Consider the following 18123-nt stretch of genomic DNA (forward strand, 5'->3'; position numbering starts at 1 on the left):
GTTTTTCAAAACACTTAATTATTTTCTTGTTCTGTAAAAGTTTAGTCCTTCAAATCTTCTTTCTCATACCATCCCCCAGACTAAAAACGGAGATATTTTCCCTCACCCTCCTCTCTTGTTAAGCACACATACATACATTGAAAGAGTATCATGAGTGCCTACCACCATACCTACATGGAAACATACTCTATATTCTAGACAATTGTAATTTATTCTGCCAAATTGGTGGAGCACAAATTGGGTCTTCAGAGAAATACCCGTATTGGGTTGAAGCTATTTTCTTTTCCCCAGGACACTAGATAAAAAGGGAAAGGAAGCTCTAAAATAATTAATCAGATAATTCAGGTCAAATAATCATAATTGCTAACATTTATAGAGATATTTAAGATTTGCAAAGTGTTTTTCATAGAACAACCATAGGTATTTGAAGAAAGTGCTTTGTTTCTTAAAAAGTCAACAGCGCACATTTATATAGCTTTGATGTTTAAAATGGACTCCTCTCTCAGCTCTGATTCACAGAGATACAATCACTGGCCCTGAGTAGGTCACCCAGTCTGCGGTATACTCAGAAAAGCTCCACAACCTACCACATTTCCAATTCTTTCCTAGTTCCTTCTGTTCTCCTCTCTCTTTCTCCCCTTCTCTGATTGTTTTCTACAGCAGACAGAGAGTAGGGTTCTATGTTCACAACAGCAGGCAACAGCTGCTCCCTACGCTAGAGGTGTTTATCTAAAGGCCTAACTGGTGGTTGAAAACCAGCCTGCAACAGACCCAGGGTGGGCTGTCTGTAAGTCATGCCCTGAGGTGGAGGGAGGAAGGATATGTGTGTGTGTGTGTGTGTGTGTGTGTGTGTGTGTGTGTGTGTGTGTGTGTGTACATGCGCATGTGTCCTCCCCAAATTCCAGCTGAGCTGCAGCTCCCTGGTCATCAATTACCAGACCTTGATCATCCAGCTCAGCCCACTCTGTCAGCTCCAAATAGCAATTTGATTAGTTTAGTGAGCACAGGACCAGTGTTTCCCAAGACTAATTACTGCTGACTTTCCATGAAAGTCATATCTGTTATTGGTGCAGCCCCCCTTGGGAGGAGAAAGCCCTTGATAGTCACCAAACATGTGGCCCTTGTCTATGACCTGGTTAGGGCTTCAGTTCCTTCTCCCACCCAGGTCTGGAGGAGATTATTCCTTGGATCTTTGGGTCATCTCCCCATCCAGAAGAAATGAAGAAATGAGAGGAGGAGAGGAGCAAAAGGAAAAGACCTTTCCAGAACTCTCTCAAGAAATTCTGGAAGTGAAGTTCCTCAGCATCTTTTCTCACGAGCAGACTGCTGACACAGCTTTGGACTTTGAATGTTCTCTGGACATTGTTCACCCTGATGAGGCCCCTCCAGTTTCATTTGCCAGCATTCCCACCCTTTCTGAAAGAGGGCTCAAGACACTTCATGGTCAAGTCACTCACGCATTAAGGGCCTCCGTTTTTGGACTGAATTTTCCATGGTCCCTTCTAGTTCTAACACTGTATGATTCCCAAGGTCTGGCATTCGATGCTTCCCATGATTTGACTCTGACCTACATTTCTTGTACACACACACACACACACACACACACACACACACACACACACACACACACTATACTGTCTACTTTGGGTCCCTCAGATATAAAATGGGCATATTAACAGTACTTCCAAATTTTGTTATGAAGATCGAATGAGATATTATTTATAAAGTGCTTAGCACAGTGCTTAGGTGACATACAGGAAGCACTTCTATTCTTTTTGTTTCCTTTGTTTCCTCTTGAAATCACTTTACATGACTATACATTTGTTTGGGGCTAGATGATTCAGTGGATAGAGTACTGGACCTGGAGTGAGGAAGACCTGAGTTCAAATCTAGTCTATATAACTAGTCGTGTGATCTTGGTCATGTGACTTGAACTCTCTTTTCCTTAGATCCCTTAACTGTAAAAAATGGGATTATAGCGTCTCTCTCTGAAGGTCATCACAAGGAGAAAATGAAATAATTAAGCATAGTTCCTTGTATACAGTTGGCCCAATATAAATACAAATATTATTCTTAATTTCAAACTTATAGGACTTGGTATTCTAGTCAAATTAGCCTACCCTAATTTCACTGTGCCCTCGGGTCCTTGGCTTTGCTTTCCCCAAAGCGTAGAAGACCACCATCCCAATCTTCCCATTTCCATTGATTAACATCTTAACTACCTTTCAAGAGGTATCTAAGATGACTTCTTTGATCACAGGATTTAGAACTGAAAGAGCCATAAGATTTCATCAAGCTCAGCCTCCTCCACTTACAGATAACTGAAACTGAGCCATCTCTTACTGCCACTACCACGAGCATCATCACCATGATGATGACGATGAAGATGACGACAATGAAAACTGATATTTATATAGTGCCTTAAGGTTCGAAAAGTTTTACATCCATTATCTCATTTGGGCTTCACAATATCCCTTCCTGTACTTCATTCAGCCTTACCTGTTCTCTATCATCTCCCAGATCTTTTGGGCCAGGGGGACGTAAGCATAGGTGTTTAGGACAAAACTCAGAGAGTTGGGTGAGCTCTCATTTGCTCCTCACTCACCTCCTGAACTGGGACCAGAGTTGGGAGGTGAAGCCTTGAGGCCAGCATCCAGAATTCCCCTGTGTGGGTCACTGAGATCAACTATTTCCAAAAAAAAAGAGCCTTATAAACACAAGGAGTTCTGGATAGACTGGGAAGCAAAAAATTTGTTAAGACTGAAGGTTCTTCCTTTCTCTTTACCCTTAAAAAATGGAAATAAAATAGAAATAAATAAATTAAAATTTCCCCAAATATGTCAGTCTTCTGGGTTTAGAAAGTCAGGGGGGAACATTGTTGACTCAAGGGCATATCCTTAGGACAGTCCTTGCCTGTCAGGTCACTTGAAATAGCAAGGAAGAGCCTTTACCTGGGAGCAACAACCATTCGTAGCTTCTATTTTCTTCTGGGAACATTAAATCCTGACATTAATTTTACTCTAAATCTTCTTTTCCCCACCTGCCCCAACCAAAAAGAAACCCTCTCCTGGAGAAGAAAGACATTATAGTCCGTATGTTTCTCCTCTTTCATGTGTTGGGTAAGGGCGGCAGTTGGGCTGCATGGTAGTTGCACCTTCTGATATCCACAGGATTAGCAGACCACTGGGAGTCGGGTAACAGATGCCAATAGTCCAATGACTCAAGTTTTAGCTCTTCATGTAAAATGTGTGGGTAGGGAGGATTTTTAAAGAAGCAGGAGATTCCTCTATTTGGTTCCCTTTTTCCCAGGACCATTTTTGAGTTGAGAACCAGGGAGGGGAAAAGGAAGAAAGGAATTGTGTGTGCAGCTGTGCTATTGATCAAGGGAAGAGAGGAAGTAAACTATGTTTCCCAAGTTGTCTATTAGCACTTTAGAAAACTTAGAACAAAATAAATGAAGTTTGGTAGATAGAAAGACGCAGAGATAATAAATCCATAGATGGATTTATTGATGACTTGTGTCCCTTTGCTTTAATGATAGATATGACTGTCTCTGAATTCTTTGAATTTCCCTTTTTTCTCCTCTCCCTTCTTGTCTTCTCTTTTCATCCTTTTCTTTCTCTTCCTTTTTCTTCTTTAGTGTTTCCCTGCCTCTTCTTTCTTATCTTACCTTCTTTCTCTTCTACTTCTCCCTCTTTCCCTTTTCTCTTCTCTCTCTCATTTCCTCTCCTTTTTCTCTCCCTTGAATCTCGTTATCCTATCTCTCTCTCCTAGTTCTTTTTCTCATCTCCTTCTCCTTCCCTCACACTCTTCTTCTTTCACCCTCCTCTCTCCCTCTCTTTTTTTCTGCTTTCCCCCTTTCCCCCTGTCCCTTATGTCTTCTTCTTCCTCTTCCTTTTTCTTTATCTCTTCCTATGTCTAATCTATCAAGGTGAGAAGGCTGACAAATCTCTGGGAGATAAAAAGCTGGCCTTATATAAATTTAATAAGAAGTGAAAACAATTACTGGCTTAAAATAGAAAGTCAGGACCTTTGATTGTTCCCTTTAACCATTTACATCAGAAAGTGAGGTCCCAGTCAAGTCTTTTCCACTTCAGAAGTCCCACAACTAGTTTCCTGTAGTTGCCTGACCATCCCAATTCTTGAATTGTGAGATGCCCCATGAAAATTTCACATATGCAGAGAGATGAAGAGGGAGGAAATTGGAGCAGGAGTGGGAATAAATTCAGGAACAAGTACCACTTCCCTCCTAGCAAAATGACTTCAGAAATTTGCAGAGCCAAGTTGGAGCTGTCTATTTTCACAGTATACATCTGGGATGGAAACAGAAATAACAGTCAAGACACTCAAAAACAATAATATCTATTAAATAGCATCTGGAGGTATCATCATCATCAAACAGCAAATTGGAACATGACAGTATAATTATAACAAACAACAATCAGAATAAGAAGAAATGTTCTGGAATAAGCCAGATGTTTCCTTAGGCATTAATTGCATTTCCAGGGGTGGATTCTTTGGGATTCTTCCTAGACACCCAGAAATAGGCTTTTACATGGCTCAGAAGGTGGCTGAGAAGGTCAGCCATTCATTAGGACCATATCCCTCAGTATTTATACTCAAGCTTTGTCTGCTGCCTCAAAGGAGGTAAAGTGTTTGGAGAGAATAAATCTGATTTAGGTAGAACCAGCAGGAAAGGTGTCCATCAGGAGAGCACATCTGTATATCACAGGCAGCTGCAGCTGGAACTGCAAGGACACCTTGGGTTTCCCCATGGGAGCACACCTCTATTGGAAATAAGCCAACAAACAGCCAAAGAAAGGAGCAAACATCCTGGACCCCTTACCACCTTTTGGCTGTTCCCTGCTCCCTCCCTTGGGCAAGTACCATGCATGCTGTCTGGGCTGCTGAATAAAGGCTCTCAGACTCTTCCCTTCTTTTCAGAACCTTACCTTTCCCAAAGCAGCCCACTCCCTAGGAGATGGACTTGACTAGCAACTTTCTTTGCACTAGTAAAGGACCTTATCACTACAGTAATACCAGGAAACCTGTTTTTTTTTTTACTGCTTAGGAGCAGGGAGATATTGTTTGAGAGGAAATACGCTTCTAAGACTAAAATGAGGAAAGAAAAATCCTCTTCCTCACCTCCTCCTTTGCAGCAGGATTTAATAGACATTTATTTAACAAGTTCAGTCTTGTTTAAATGGAATGCCTAAGACTTCTGTGCAGGATAATGCCCTTTGATTTGCCTTTGGATGGGAAGGAAATAAACCCCAGATAACAACCCTTTGCTTATACTTATTAAATACAATTAAAATCCAATGATATAACAAGAATAAAGATTGGGTTTCTCTTCTCACCTTTTGTGATCTTCCAGTAAAAAAAAAAAAACAAACCGCTGGAATATTCTTTCCTTCCCCTTAGCGGTGGACATGAGGGGTTTTTTTTTCTGGTAAGAGTGGCATGGACAATCTGGGTCAGAATCCTACCCCTCAGAAGATGCTGGACTTCTCCGGGATTCTTCCAATGTAATCTGTTTTATCATTTTAAAAATCAACATTGCTTCCAGTGCTTGAAGCTCAGAGCTCCAGATCTAGGACACATGTGTTGCTGGGATTCAGTCCGTTGGGGAAATGCAGATTGGACTGCAACCTACTGTGTTTGATTTATGAGCTGTTACCCTAGCTATTGTTTACACATTACATTTCACAACTACTGCATAGGACTTGACTGAGAGGGAAGTGGGGGAAGTCAACTACAGAGGAAGGGTGTATATAATCACAGTCTCTCTCTGTCTCTCTCTCTCTTTCTCTCCTCTAAAACCTCTGATCCTCAGCTATTCCCATCCCTTCAGTTCTCTGCACCTTCCTCCTGTATCCTTAAACTTCCCTGAAATCTGGCTTCGATTTCTCTTCAAAAGGGAGAAACAAAAACAAAAGAAAACCTCCACATTCTAAACTAGCTTCAGATTCACTCAGTCCCTCTGTCCTACAGATTTCAGTGCACATCCTTAATAGCTTTGTTTACTCTTCAGTGTTTATTTCTTTATAAAGACACAAGAAACCTATAAACAAAGGAGGCAAAAGCAGCCTCTGCTGCCAAATCAATAGGGCCCCACCATTTCAGCTGAGCTTTCTTATTAATTATGAAAGGATTCATCTGATCCCTGCCAGAGAAGATAGCCTTTCTGTCCCTCTTCTGCAGCCCTTAATGGTGGTTCCTTTTCTAGCTCAGAACAGCCTTTTCTCCACCACAAAGCATTCCATCTTATCCTGCACATGAGTTTAGAGAAGTGTTTCGAGTTCTACTGTTTAGCTATTGCAGTGCCAGCTATTTTAACCAATAGTGTTAGATGCTTGGGACAGGGGGAAATACAAGCTCAATACTTTGGTCTTTTTTTGGGGGGGGCTGTTTTTTTTTTCTTCTTACATCTTGAAAAAAAACAAATTTTCTCTAACCTTTCCTGTTTATATTGTTTCTGTCTTTGTTTATTAGAAACCCAACCCCTAAAAAACAAGTGTTTTTTTTCTTATTTTTCTTAATTGAATAAAGGAGTGTTCACAAAGAAGTGTTTGACCAATGAAGTCAACAGATCAAAGCATCTCTTTTTAGGAACTGTTAAGATTTTTTAAGAGTGAAGGTTGTTGAATAGACAAAGCTTTTTAATATTTGCCTCTCTACACTAGACAGTAAATAAACTTCAGTTTCCCAGTTATGATCCTCTCCTCCTAAACCCTGTCTCTTTAATTGGAGAAATCAGCGTAAAGAAACCAGGCATGATATAGGAAACAAATGACACCCTCATTTCAAACAATAATTTTTATTTTATACTTCTCTATACTTTGTAGCAAATCTTTTTTGCTGAATTTAATTTATAATAAACTTTTTTAAAATTACATCTCTCTTATTTTTTTTTAAATCAAGGCTCTTTATGTCAAAATCGTTATACTGTATTTTAGGATAACATTTAAGCCCCCTTCGTGATCTATACCATTGGATATTCAGGTATTACTGTATGTGTAACATCTAAAACAAGAAAGAAGGGAAAATAAAGGCAGTGAACTTGGAAAGATGCATTGACAACAGCAGGTAAAGCTAATCTCCCAGCAACCTTAGCAGCATTCGGTTCCTGTGGTCATTTGATACATCTCTTTTCCCCTCTCCCTTCCCTCCCCCATCATTAAAAAAAAATTAAATCTGTCCTTTTTCTTTTCTTGAGGAGAAATTCGCAGTGGAAATGACCAAAACAAGATTCTGTGGAAGAAAGATGCGATAGAAACTGTGAATTATTCACTAGATGCTTCTCACGTGGACATCGATCTTGAATTCATTCCCCGTGGCCTTCTCTCCACGTTTTCTTTCCTATTAGGAGGAGCCCATCATTTCTCATGTATTATCATGATTAATATATTAGGCGGCCCAGGGCCGTTCCTGAGATTCATTTGGAAAAATAAAACAGAAAGAAAAAAGAAAAAATCAGGGGAGGGGGGCTCGCATTTTCGTATTTCCGTTTGAAGACTTAATAAAGCTGAGGTCCGGTTTGGCTGTTGTTGCTCACTGTTTGGTAGTAACATTTGGCAAATAAAACACAAGGAGGAAAAAAAAATAAAAGAGAATAACGTGGTATTTTTCCCCCATAATCCTATATGAATGTTTTCAGCATCACAGAGAATCACAACGTCCCCCCAAAACGGATGGATACTTCCTCTATAAATCCAGTAATATGAAGTGAGTGTGTGTCTGCCGGGGGCGCCTGGTGCCCCTCCCTCAGAAGGAAAGCCAGGCTGCTAAAGCTGCAGAGAGAGACGCCAAGAGCAAAGGGAAGGTCGGGAGCAGGAGCGAAGGAGCCGACCCATTGCTGTTTCCGCATAGTTCAAATAAGCTGCCTTGGATATTGAGGTTTTTGGATTCTTTTCTCAATTTATCCCACATATCTTTGGCCCCTTCCTGGCAATCCGTAAGGGCTGTGACGGTGCAGCTGTGGAAATCCTCCCAGTATCTGGCGAGGAACAAAGCACAACAAAGCAGGGGAGAACACGTTCACTTTCTGTACCTTTAGCTGAGCCCACAGCTACCAGCCAGTTCCCCAGCCTGGGCGGCTGCTCGTAACTGCTCCAACCCCAACACTGCCCCCCCCCCCCCCCCGCCTCCGCCCCCCCTCGGGTTAAGCTCGCCCTGAAATTTCTCTCTCCCTTCAGCAGGCCCTAATTATCTTCACCGCCGTTTCCGCCAAAGCTCCGCAGAGCCTTAGGGTAATTCGCTTTTGGGAGCGGTCGGTTCACTCACCCAGCCCAGCTCCTTTCCGTTTGCTCCGAATCCCTCACCCTCTCGCTTCTCTAACTCCCACCTTCCGTAGTCTAGTTGCAAGAGCTCAAAGAAGTCGTGACGCCTGAGACTGTCACGATAGTCACAGCATCGTCCTTTCTTTGTCGCACGCGCCGTGGTTTCCTCCATCCTACCCACCTCCACTCAATTCTGGGCTGTGTCTATCAAAGAGCGCAGTGTAGGGCAGGTCAGGACTAAACCAATCGCGAGGCTCTGGCACCGTGGCCTCGGCAAACAGATTGCTAGTTTTCCTTGGGGAAAGCAAGGAAAACATTGCTAAGCCCTGCAAGCTGGCTCCTATTAATGCCTCAACTCGCAAGATGTGTCGCTCACTCCCTCACTCGCCTGCTCTATGCGTGTCTCCCATATTTTTTCCCCTCTCCTCCCCCTCAACTCCCTCTGCCTCTTTCTCTTTCGTTGTCCTTGCTCTTCTCTCGCCTTCCCTCCTTCCTTCTGTTTCTCTCTCCTTCCTTCTCCCTTTTCTTTGCCCCTCTCTTCTCTTTCTTACCTTCATTGATCTTTCCCTCCCTCATTTCCGACTCCTCCTCTTTTCCCTTTCCCTCTACTCCCCTCCCTTTCTCTTCTCCCTCCTTCCGTCCCTCCATCCTTTCCTCTTTCCATTTTATTCTTTTCTGTCCCCTCCCGTCCTTTACCACCTCTCTCCCTGTTTCTCTTTTCTCATCCCCTTTTTCCCCTCCCAGATTTCTTTACCTCATATTTATTTTCTCACATTTTGCTTCCCTCTTTCTCCCCGTCAGTTCTCCCCTACCTTTGCCCCTCAGTGTCGCTGTATTTCTTGACTTATTGCTCCCCAACCCTTCCATTCCATGTGCTGCTAGACTATACCCTACTTATGGAAACGGGGACCATTGCAGGTCATCTTCCCAGCTTCCCACAGATTTTGGATGACAGGCTATCTCCAATTCCTCAGAAAAGCCAGGATTGCAAAACTGGTAATCAGAGGCGATTATGTCCCACCTCGGCTGGGTTACCTTGGGACAGAGACGCTGTAGGTCCTTAGAGGGCTTTCGCTCTTCCTCCCCTTCACCTGTCCTTCCTGGACACCTTTCATGAATTCATAAACCACTTCTCTCCTCCTCCTCTCCCTCCCCATATCAAGTCTGTCCTTCTTCGTTTTTTCCCCCTTTCCTTTGAAAACCAAAAATAGATCACGGAACTAAATATAATCTCAACCCGTGATCGATTACTGGGGCGCTGTCTCCTTTAGGACCTAGGTCATTTCCATCTCCCCAACTCTAGGGGGTCTGACAACCGACTTGCCTTGAATGCATCAAATAGCATTGCTAATCTGTATTTCCATTCCACTCTCCACCATAAAATAGTCCCCTCTCCCTTAAAATAGTTGTATATGATATATTTGTATATGTGTGTATGTATGTACACACACATATGTGTGTGCATATATCCATGTATATGAAATAATCTCTATTTGTGTCAGAAGTCTGGATTCCAATATGCAAGCACTTCACGCTTGGTAGTGGGGGTGGGGTGGGGTGGATTTCAACCTGAACTTTTTTGATTTCTCAATTTACAATAAATGAAATATTGAGATGCCAGAAGGGCCGAGCCTGTACCTCCTGCGGTGTTTCTGCAGTAATTGCGCCTCCCATAGGGCTACTAAATCTCTCCCCACCTTCTTTTATTGATGCTGGTGGGGAGAGGGAGGGCTTCAGGGACTGGGGTTTGTGGGGGAGCAGGCAAGGGACCCCTGGGTGAGTTACCAACTGGAAGTTATGTGTGATGTGGTGTGTGTATTGTGGAGGGGTGGGGGATGATTGGAACTAAGTGGAACTCAACCATCCATTGAAAGAAACCAGCTCTTCTGCAACTGAGTTGTATTTAGGACCCCAAACAGGACATTAGACCTCAGGATGGAACGACAGTACTCATTTCCCCGTTTCACGAAATAACTAATGAGGTCGCTATCCTGCTGAATAATTCAACAGCTTGGCAAATCATCGAGATCCTTGAAAATAGCCGAGGATTTGGGCTGCTCTCTATATTTAGCTGCTTGTCGATAGAGCTATAGATAGACCCCTATCTTCTTCTATACGTTTGGAGAGAGGTGCGTGCATGTAGGGAAGGAGCCTCGAGCCTTTCCACTGTTTAGTATAGCATTTTGAATTATTATATCGGGTCTCTGTTGGCATTAGACATATTTCGAAAAGAATACAGTGATCTGGGGACCTGGCTTGTTAGTAAAAAATCGCAGGCAGGTTCGGGGGGACGGGGGTGCTCAGAGGAGATGGGGATGGAGAGGGATAGGATTTGATTTTGTAGAATGGAAGAAATCACTCAGACCACTGCGATGTTTAACCGTCCGATTCTACCTCTAGGCTGCATTACTCTATGTGGAAGGGCAGGCTCTACGGGTACATGGAAAATTCCCTTTTTAAAAATGCAGGGGGAGGGGGAAGCGAAGAGGTACGGAGCAGCTCCATCTAACGCGTTCCCAGCAGAAAAGCTCAATTCCTCAATTTGTTAAGAGTGCTGTCCGATCTAAAGGAAAAAGCTACAGGAGGAGCTACATTTGATTATCTCAGAAGCAGCAGTTAACTTTGTGAAGAAAAGCCCTTATTCGCACTCCAGGTTCTAGACCTTAGTGGGACTGCTGGGGAGAAAGAAGCGGGAAGCTGAAGTGAGCCCAATAACCTGGTTCCTCTACCTTGGAGAAATTCTCTATCAAGACAGAGTTGGATTTTTTTCTCTATCAGTCTCTGCACCGCCCCCCCCCCCCCTTCCCACCTAACCCTCTCCCCTTGTTAGTTAAGCTTAAGGTCGTTATTGTGGTGCAAAACTAAGCTAAACAGACAAAAATGGAGACTACTAACAACAGATCACAAAAGAGCAAATATTAGATTTTGTCCTCTTTTTCTCCCTGTGGCATTTAGCATCCTTTTGGCCAGTGTTGTCATAATTAAAGGGTTCTACTTTCTTTCTTTCTTTCTTTTTTTTAAATGACCTTAAGCCTCTAAACAACAGAGACACTGGGCAGACGCTGTTATAGCTATATCACGCGGTAAGACAGTAAAAATGGTATTTCTCACTCTGTATGGAAATAGACATCCTAATAAAACAGGGCACCCTCATCTTCACGCATACTCCTGGATTCAAGCCCACCTTCGAGCTTGTGTACTTCCCCCCCTCCGGAGATACAGCGAATGTACAATACCTCTAGAGAGGCAATGAATCAAAAGGGAGAGAAATCAGACTCCCTTATCTAATGACCCTCTGAGTGCAGTGTACTACAATCACAGGCTGAAACTTCAGAGGGCCTGGGGAATAATCACTTGAACTGCCGGGCTCTCTTCCTCAGTACTGTATGGCACACCTTTTCTTAAAGAAAGAAAAGGAAGGGGAGGGAGGGGGAGGAAAGAGGAGAGAGGAAAATGGAGGAGAGAGGAGGGAGACGGGAGGAAAGAGAGAGAGAGAGAGAGAGAGAGAGAGAGAGAGAGAGAGAGAGAGAGAGAGAGAGAGAGAGAGAGAGAGAGGAGACTGGAGAGCGAGGAGGGAGAAGGTTGAGAGAGAACAAGAAAGAAAAAGGAGAGATAAGAGACGGACAGAGAGGAAAAGAAACGGTTTTTGTAGTAGCAGAGAGGAGAGGGATGTGTGGAGTGAGGAGCCTAGTTTTCAAAGTTATGTGCAATGTTTTGAAAGTAAAGAAAAAACAAAAGCAGGGAAACTTACGCGCAGACGGTTTTGATGTTTGTCTTGTCGTCCAGGCCCTGCGGGTAGTTGGCCATGCTATCGCCCAGCTTGAGCAAACAGTCGGAAAACCCCTTAAAGACCGCATCGCACTTCCCAGCAGCTCTCACCGTTTGCACCAGGTACGCTGCGGGGGAGGAGGGGAAGGGAGGGGGACACATATCAGCACCTCAGAGGCGGAGACAGCTCCCAGCACAATCAAATCCCGCACTGCAGAAGTAAGGGCCCGGGAGTCCCCAGAGGTATGCCCCAGGTCCAAGGCACCAAGCTCCGAGCCGAGCCTCTGGAATAGGGTCTTGCAGCTGCCACTGCTGCTTCAAACGCCATGGAGAGGTCCCAGGCTCTCTTTCTTCTTCCTTCAACTCACCCGTAGAGCTCTCTCCCATTAGCATTCCAGCCACCAGACCGAATTAATTTTAAATGAGAAACGTGTGTTGAGAATGACAGATTTGAAAACCTAGACAGGCACTGAGCCACCGGTCTTATTCAGATTTTAGGTCTAGGGTGGGAAATGTAAGAAAACGCTGGAGGGAGAGAGAGGGATCGTTCTTTTGTAGACACTTTCTCCCTCAAATCTCGCTTCCCGTTTGCCTCCTTCTCCCCCCAAAAACCCCAAACAAACACAGTACCTTCATCGTTAAGCCATTATCACATTTTGTTAATTTTTGGTTTTGAACCCTGAGAGAGGGGTCTCCAAAAGCTGGGAGTATATAAGCTATTAATGGGAAGAGGGGAAAGACAGATGGAATGAGACGAATATATGGAAAGGACTCCTATCCTCCAGTTCATCTCTACCTTACAAATTTCTTCTTCGCACAATGAAATATCGGAGATGTCAGGCCACATTTCTAGATTTGTAAGGTGCATATGAACCTATCATCCTAGTCTAAAAGATGCTTTCTATCAAATTAAACTTGCAAACATAATATGGCCCACCTAATACAGAGGAGAGGGTTTACCAGAAATAGTAATGTGGTTTAAATTTTTTCTTTGAACCAATGTGGGATGGTGTGTGTGTGTGTGTGTGTATGTGTGTGTGTGTGTGTGTGTGTGTGTGTGTGTGTGTGTGTGTGAGAGAGAGAGAGAGAGAGAGAGAGAGAGAGAGAGAGAGAGAGAGAGAGAGAGAGAGAGAGAGAGTTCCAAGTTAAAACACTACCACCAAGATTTATTGAAGTCCTAACCAACAACTAGCTGTGTGACCTTGGGCAAATCACTTCATCTCCATCAATAAAAGGAGGAAGCTGGACTACTTTATCTCAGATGTCAGAGAGACAGACATAGAAAGAGATGAATGCTACAGTATATTCCGGAGAAAATAAAAAATTCAAATTTCATGTCCCTAATAGGCTTCCATCAGAAACCTAAAACATTTATTTTTATTATAAATTCATTTTATGCAATGAAGCTTGTGTGTTCACGAGTGTGCGTGCTTATGTGTTTTTGGGTTGGAGGGGCGATGTTCACTGGAGGGTTAAGATGTGTTGAGAGAGGTTGCAGGGTGCTTTGGGTTCACAGCCTTTGTACGTGTGTCTCCTTGGGGCTCCCTGGTGTCACGTCCACTGAGGCTAGTGCTGCGGTCATGTGGAAACAAGGGGAGGGGAATTGGTTTACCTCATCTCACCTCTATGTAGTGCTGCGGAAAGGATTTCATTTCTAGGCATTCCCTACTCTCACCCCGGAAAAACAAAAACCTGCCTATCTCCACAATCCTAACATAGGGCTGTGACAGCTTCCTCTCCCAGGGATCCTTGGCGCCTCCGGCAATCCCATTTGAGCTCAGAAAAACCTGGCTACAAAGGAATGCACCGTGTCTCCCCTCGCTTTTCTCCGGTCTAGGCACATAGTTCCAAAATCACTCATAGAAGAGGGAGGAAGGGTCCGTAACTCGGAGGCGAGAGACTACTGGAGCTTTTTAGATCCATGGAGTGCGAGGTTTGGGGATGTATGTGTCTGGGATTGGAAAATCCCCGCAAAGCAGAATGGAACAAGAACAGCTGATGATATACCCCAAGCTCTTTCCCTCTGCAAATAAATCGGGGTGTGTGTGTGGAAGATCTCTGGGGGAAGAGAGGAGGGGGGAAGGAATCTGTAGAGGAACAGAAAGGAGGTTTTTTCTCCCACTTTGGATCACTGTTGGATCCCAGGGAGGCAAATTTCAATAGGTGAACCCCAGGGACTTCAAGTCTCTGACTTTTAAAAGCATTTCCCAGTGGTCACCACCGCTGCAAACTGAAGGAGAACTGGAAGCTTGTGCCTGTAATTTAATACACTTTGATTCTGGAAAACGGAAAGAACCCAGAGCCCCAGAGGGTCTCCCGTGTCTATTCCCGCCGCAGTGCCTGCTGCACCAGTGTGGCCTTGTGGCTGGAGGGTACTGTCGAATTTAGAAGGGACAGAGGTGAAATGGAGGTGAGGACCCTAGTTTTCCAGGCCACAAGTAAAATCACGCTTCAGGGCAGACTCAGAGGGATTGTGCCTAAGCCTTCAGTCTTGAGTGTCTAGCCTTAACTCTCCGAACTCCGAGCTGTGTTCCTTACTTCCCCTTTTCAGAGGGACTTTCCAAGATTTTTCTGTCCCCCGATTAGGAACCCCATTTATTGTCCCGGACCAACCCACTCTCCCAGCTTTGGGCCTAAATACGGAAACTGACAGACCCATGAGCGGCCACAACACCTGCGGGACCTCTTGAGGATAGCTGACAGGGAACTGTCCAGCCTGGGGCCGGTTATCTAATGCAGGTAGAGACTGGAAAAAAGACTGTGACTGTGGGACAAATATTCCTGACCTCTAGGAGAAAGAGAGACAGACAGAGAAGAGGGGAGGAGAGAGAGAGAGAGAGAGAGAGAGAGAGAGAGAGAGAGAGAGAGAGAGAGAGAGAGAGAGAGAGAGCGAGCACTGGGGCCTAGGTTTTAAATAGGACTCAGCAAAAATGTCACGAATCACCCAGAAATTCATCAGAGCAGAAAATGCCAGAAAATGCAACGCTATAATAGAAGGAAAACAAAATATTCGTTCTTCTCTCTTCATACGCATACCTTTCCTTCACTTGGACAGACTCCGTTGAAAAACAGAGCGATCGAGAATTGTTTTTATCTTTAAAAAGCAAAGTTAGAGGAGAAGGGGGATTTGGGGGAGTAGGGAGGGAGGGCACTTATCACACCATCCAGAGCTGCTGCAGGAAAGACCCACAAGAATACACATGCTGATATCTATTTAAAATAAGAATCCCCCAAACAATTTTCCGTATTTTCTTTTCCTTGTTTTTGAAACTGAAAACTCATTTTGATATACTCCACTGTAAAAAGAAACTCTGAACATAAGAGAACTAGAAAGCCCATATTAAAATAGATCAATGGACTCTTCTTAATTGAGCCTTTAATTGAGTCTCCCCAAGCAAAAAATGTTTCCCTGTGTTTAAACCTTATGCCTTATGTCTTGCTTGATTCTTAAAAAAACCCCTCCATTCATCTCTCCATTCGTTCCAAGATTTTTCATTCTTAATCCCTCTCTCTCCTCATCCCAACCCCCTCTCCTCTGTCTTTTCCCTCCCACTTCATTTCCACTTTTCTTGCCAAATGTCAAAGATGCCGGAGAGCTCCCAACCATGAATTAATAAAGAACAAGGATCTACTGAGGATAAGGATATACATTTAGGATCAAATGATAGCCTAAACTTTAATTCCAGCTCCTACATATCCTACATATGGTCATTTCGGGGCAGTTGCTGATATACTTGAAAAGCATCTTCACTATCCAATTTGAACTCTAACCCTGTCCATTTACAAAGGTTTTCCCCCCAAGATTTCAAAACAGAGAGCTTGCAAGGGATGATTTTGGAGGGCACAGGAAATAGGTTCTAAAATTGACTTTATATGATGAAAACCAACTCAATACCAACTGCCTTCTCATGCTCTTTGAAAATTCATGGGTCTAAACTGCCGAATGCATTAATTTTCAGCTTCAACAAATTTCCTCACAACTAGAAAAGCTCCTTATTGTTGATATCTGAAGGAATGACCGGATTTTAAAACACCAAAATTCTTAGAAGAAATTGACCTAACCCACAGGGACACACACACGCACAGACACACAGACACACAGACACACACACACCCCTCTGGCATTCATCCAATCTCCATTCCCAAAAAGCTTTATGAGAAAATAGCTTAGTAAAGCGAGACCATTTCAAACACTTTAAAATATCCATCTGAAAACAGTTTGTCTTCGTTTACAAATTGCACAGAACCCAAAGTCTCCTTCAGACTTCTCCGCAAGAAAAAATGTTATTAATCATGTGGAGCTTCCCTCTTCCCCGCCTTAAATCCTACTCTCTTAACTCTCCTCATCACCCTCCTCCCAATGCTGCAAAGATCTTTCTGCAAGGAATGCTTCAGACTGCAAAGATCTGAGGCAACGAATCCCTCCGTCTGCAGAAAACCCGTTTGAAGAGTTTTTTTTAAAAATCTATTTCTAGGTCTATTAGTAACCTGCTTCCCTTTCACTTTAAGTCAAATTTAATTAATGATTGAACTAAACAGCGCAGTCTGGGATTCCATTTAATCTTTCTATAGCATTTTCTTCATTCTGGATGCCAGTATGTTTGACAAGTGTAACTACGGAGAAACATTCCTTGACACAAAATGGTGAACAAAGACATCTGACCTCCCGGAACAAGAGGGTACTTTATAAACTCAAGTACCTCAAACTCCTTTCTCACACATAATATGGAATACACACAAATATGTCTGGAGAGATGGTATGATAACAGGCATATATGCAACTAATCCATCTCTTATCGGAGATGTTCAAATGTTAATTATATTTCTAAATGGATACATGCATTGCATGCAATATTTCAATATATTGAGTGGTACTGCTTTTTCGTTTTCAGTCTGTGAAATTATCTATTATTTTTAACACCCCCCTCTCCATACAGCACTGTGCAAATACTGCAGCAAGGATAAATAAACCGTGCACCTAATGTGGTTCCCTGGGCAAACACTGCAGCTGGGAGATGGGGGCGGGGAAGGAGGGAATGACAAAGTTCTATATGCAGCAGCTGGAACCCCACATATCTTTGCTTTCAGGCACACAAACTTTCCAATTCTGTCTCTCCATCTCCTTCCTCTCTTTTCTTACCCTTTTGTCCCGGCAAAATGTGCCTTTTCGTATGCTGGGGAATCAATGCCATTCCTCCAGCATCCAAGACATACCATAAGAGTCTAGATACAGAAGCAAATATAGATTACGAGATAAAAAGAAGAAGAAAAGCAACCAACCGCATATAAACATTTCCTGGCAAGCCCAAGGTAGCCTGTTCACTTAGGCAAAGGGGAATGGGACGGAGAATATCTAAGGAGACAACCGATGACCAGTTTGTCCCTTCTGGATTTTACCAGCTCCGCAAAAAAACCCTAATGCAATCGGCCGAGTGAGAGCTACCTGTCACATCTGCACCCATCAAACCAGTCCGATTAAGTTATTTAGACAATCTATGTCCTACGAGCACCGATTGGATTTTGGGTGCATAAAACTCGAGACATCATTTTGCGGTCCACTTACCTATTTGCACAGCGAGGATCAGTGAAATGTATCTGCCGTTCAACTTAAGTCCCATCCTACATTTAGTAAAACCATTTGCGACTGCAGATCTTTAAATAGTTAGTTTGGAGAACGCGGGGGAAAGCTGAAAAATAGGCATTGCCAACAAGTTCCAGCAGCAGCAGAAGACTACTTTGTAGAGAGGGGAGGCAGAGGGAGGAGAGAGATGGAGAGAGAGTGAGAGAGTGAGAGAGACACAGAGAGAGAGAGAGCTGGGAATGGTTCACTCCGTTAGGAGGGGGCGGAGGAAGTACTGCCTCACGCCCACGAGCAGGCCTGACGTGGGGGATGACACGGAATGATTTTTTTTTTTTTTTATATAGGCACCTTGGAAGAGAATCGCCATTTATAGTCATCAGAAGCTGGAATTATCCAGATATCTCCCGTTAATGTGCAAGCCGAACGAAATCTCTTCTCCCCATGGTGAAAATGTCCACATCACCACCACCACTATGCACATCTTCCATTTTC

The 18123-nt window shown here is 43.6% G+C and overlaps 1 protein-coding gene across 1 annotated transcript; it reads right to left on the reverse strand.

Moving 5' to 3' along the window:
* Positions 1-6955: 6955 nt before the first annotated feature.
* On the reverse strand, positions 6956-17877 carry NRN1 (neuritin 1). Its single transcript, XM_072603740.1, has 3 exons — positions 17614-17877; positions 12034-12178; positions 6956-7999 (listed from the first exon to the last, which is right to left on the reverse strand). Exons 1-3 carry the CDS (start codon positions 17666-17668, stop codon positions 7768-7770), a joined length of 432 nt encoding a protein of 143 aa, XP_072459841.1. The 5' UTR covers positions 17669-17877; the 3' UTR covers positions 6956-7767.
* Between the last annotated feature and the right edge of the window lie 246 nt (positions 17878-18123).

Source organism: Notamacropus eugenii, chromosome 4, assembly GCF_028372415.1.
Source record: "Notamacropus eugenii isolate mMacEug1 chromosome 4, mMacEug1.pri_v2, whole genome shotgun sequence".
NCBI lineage: Eukaryota > Metazoa > Chordata > Mammalia > Diprotodontia > Macropodidae > Notamacropus > Notamacropus eugenii.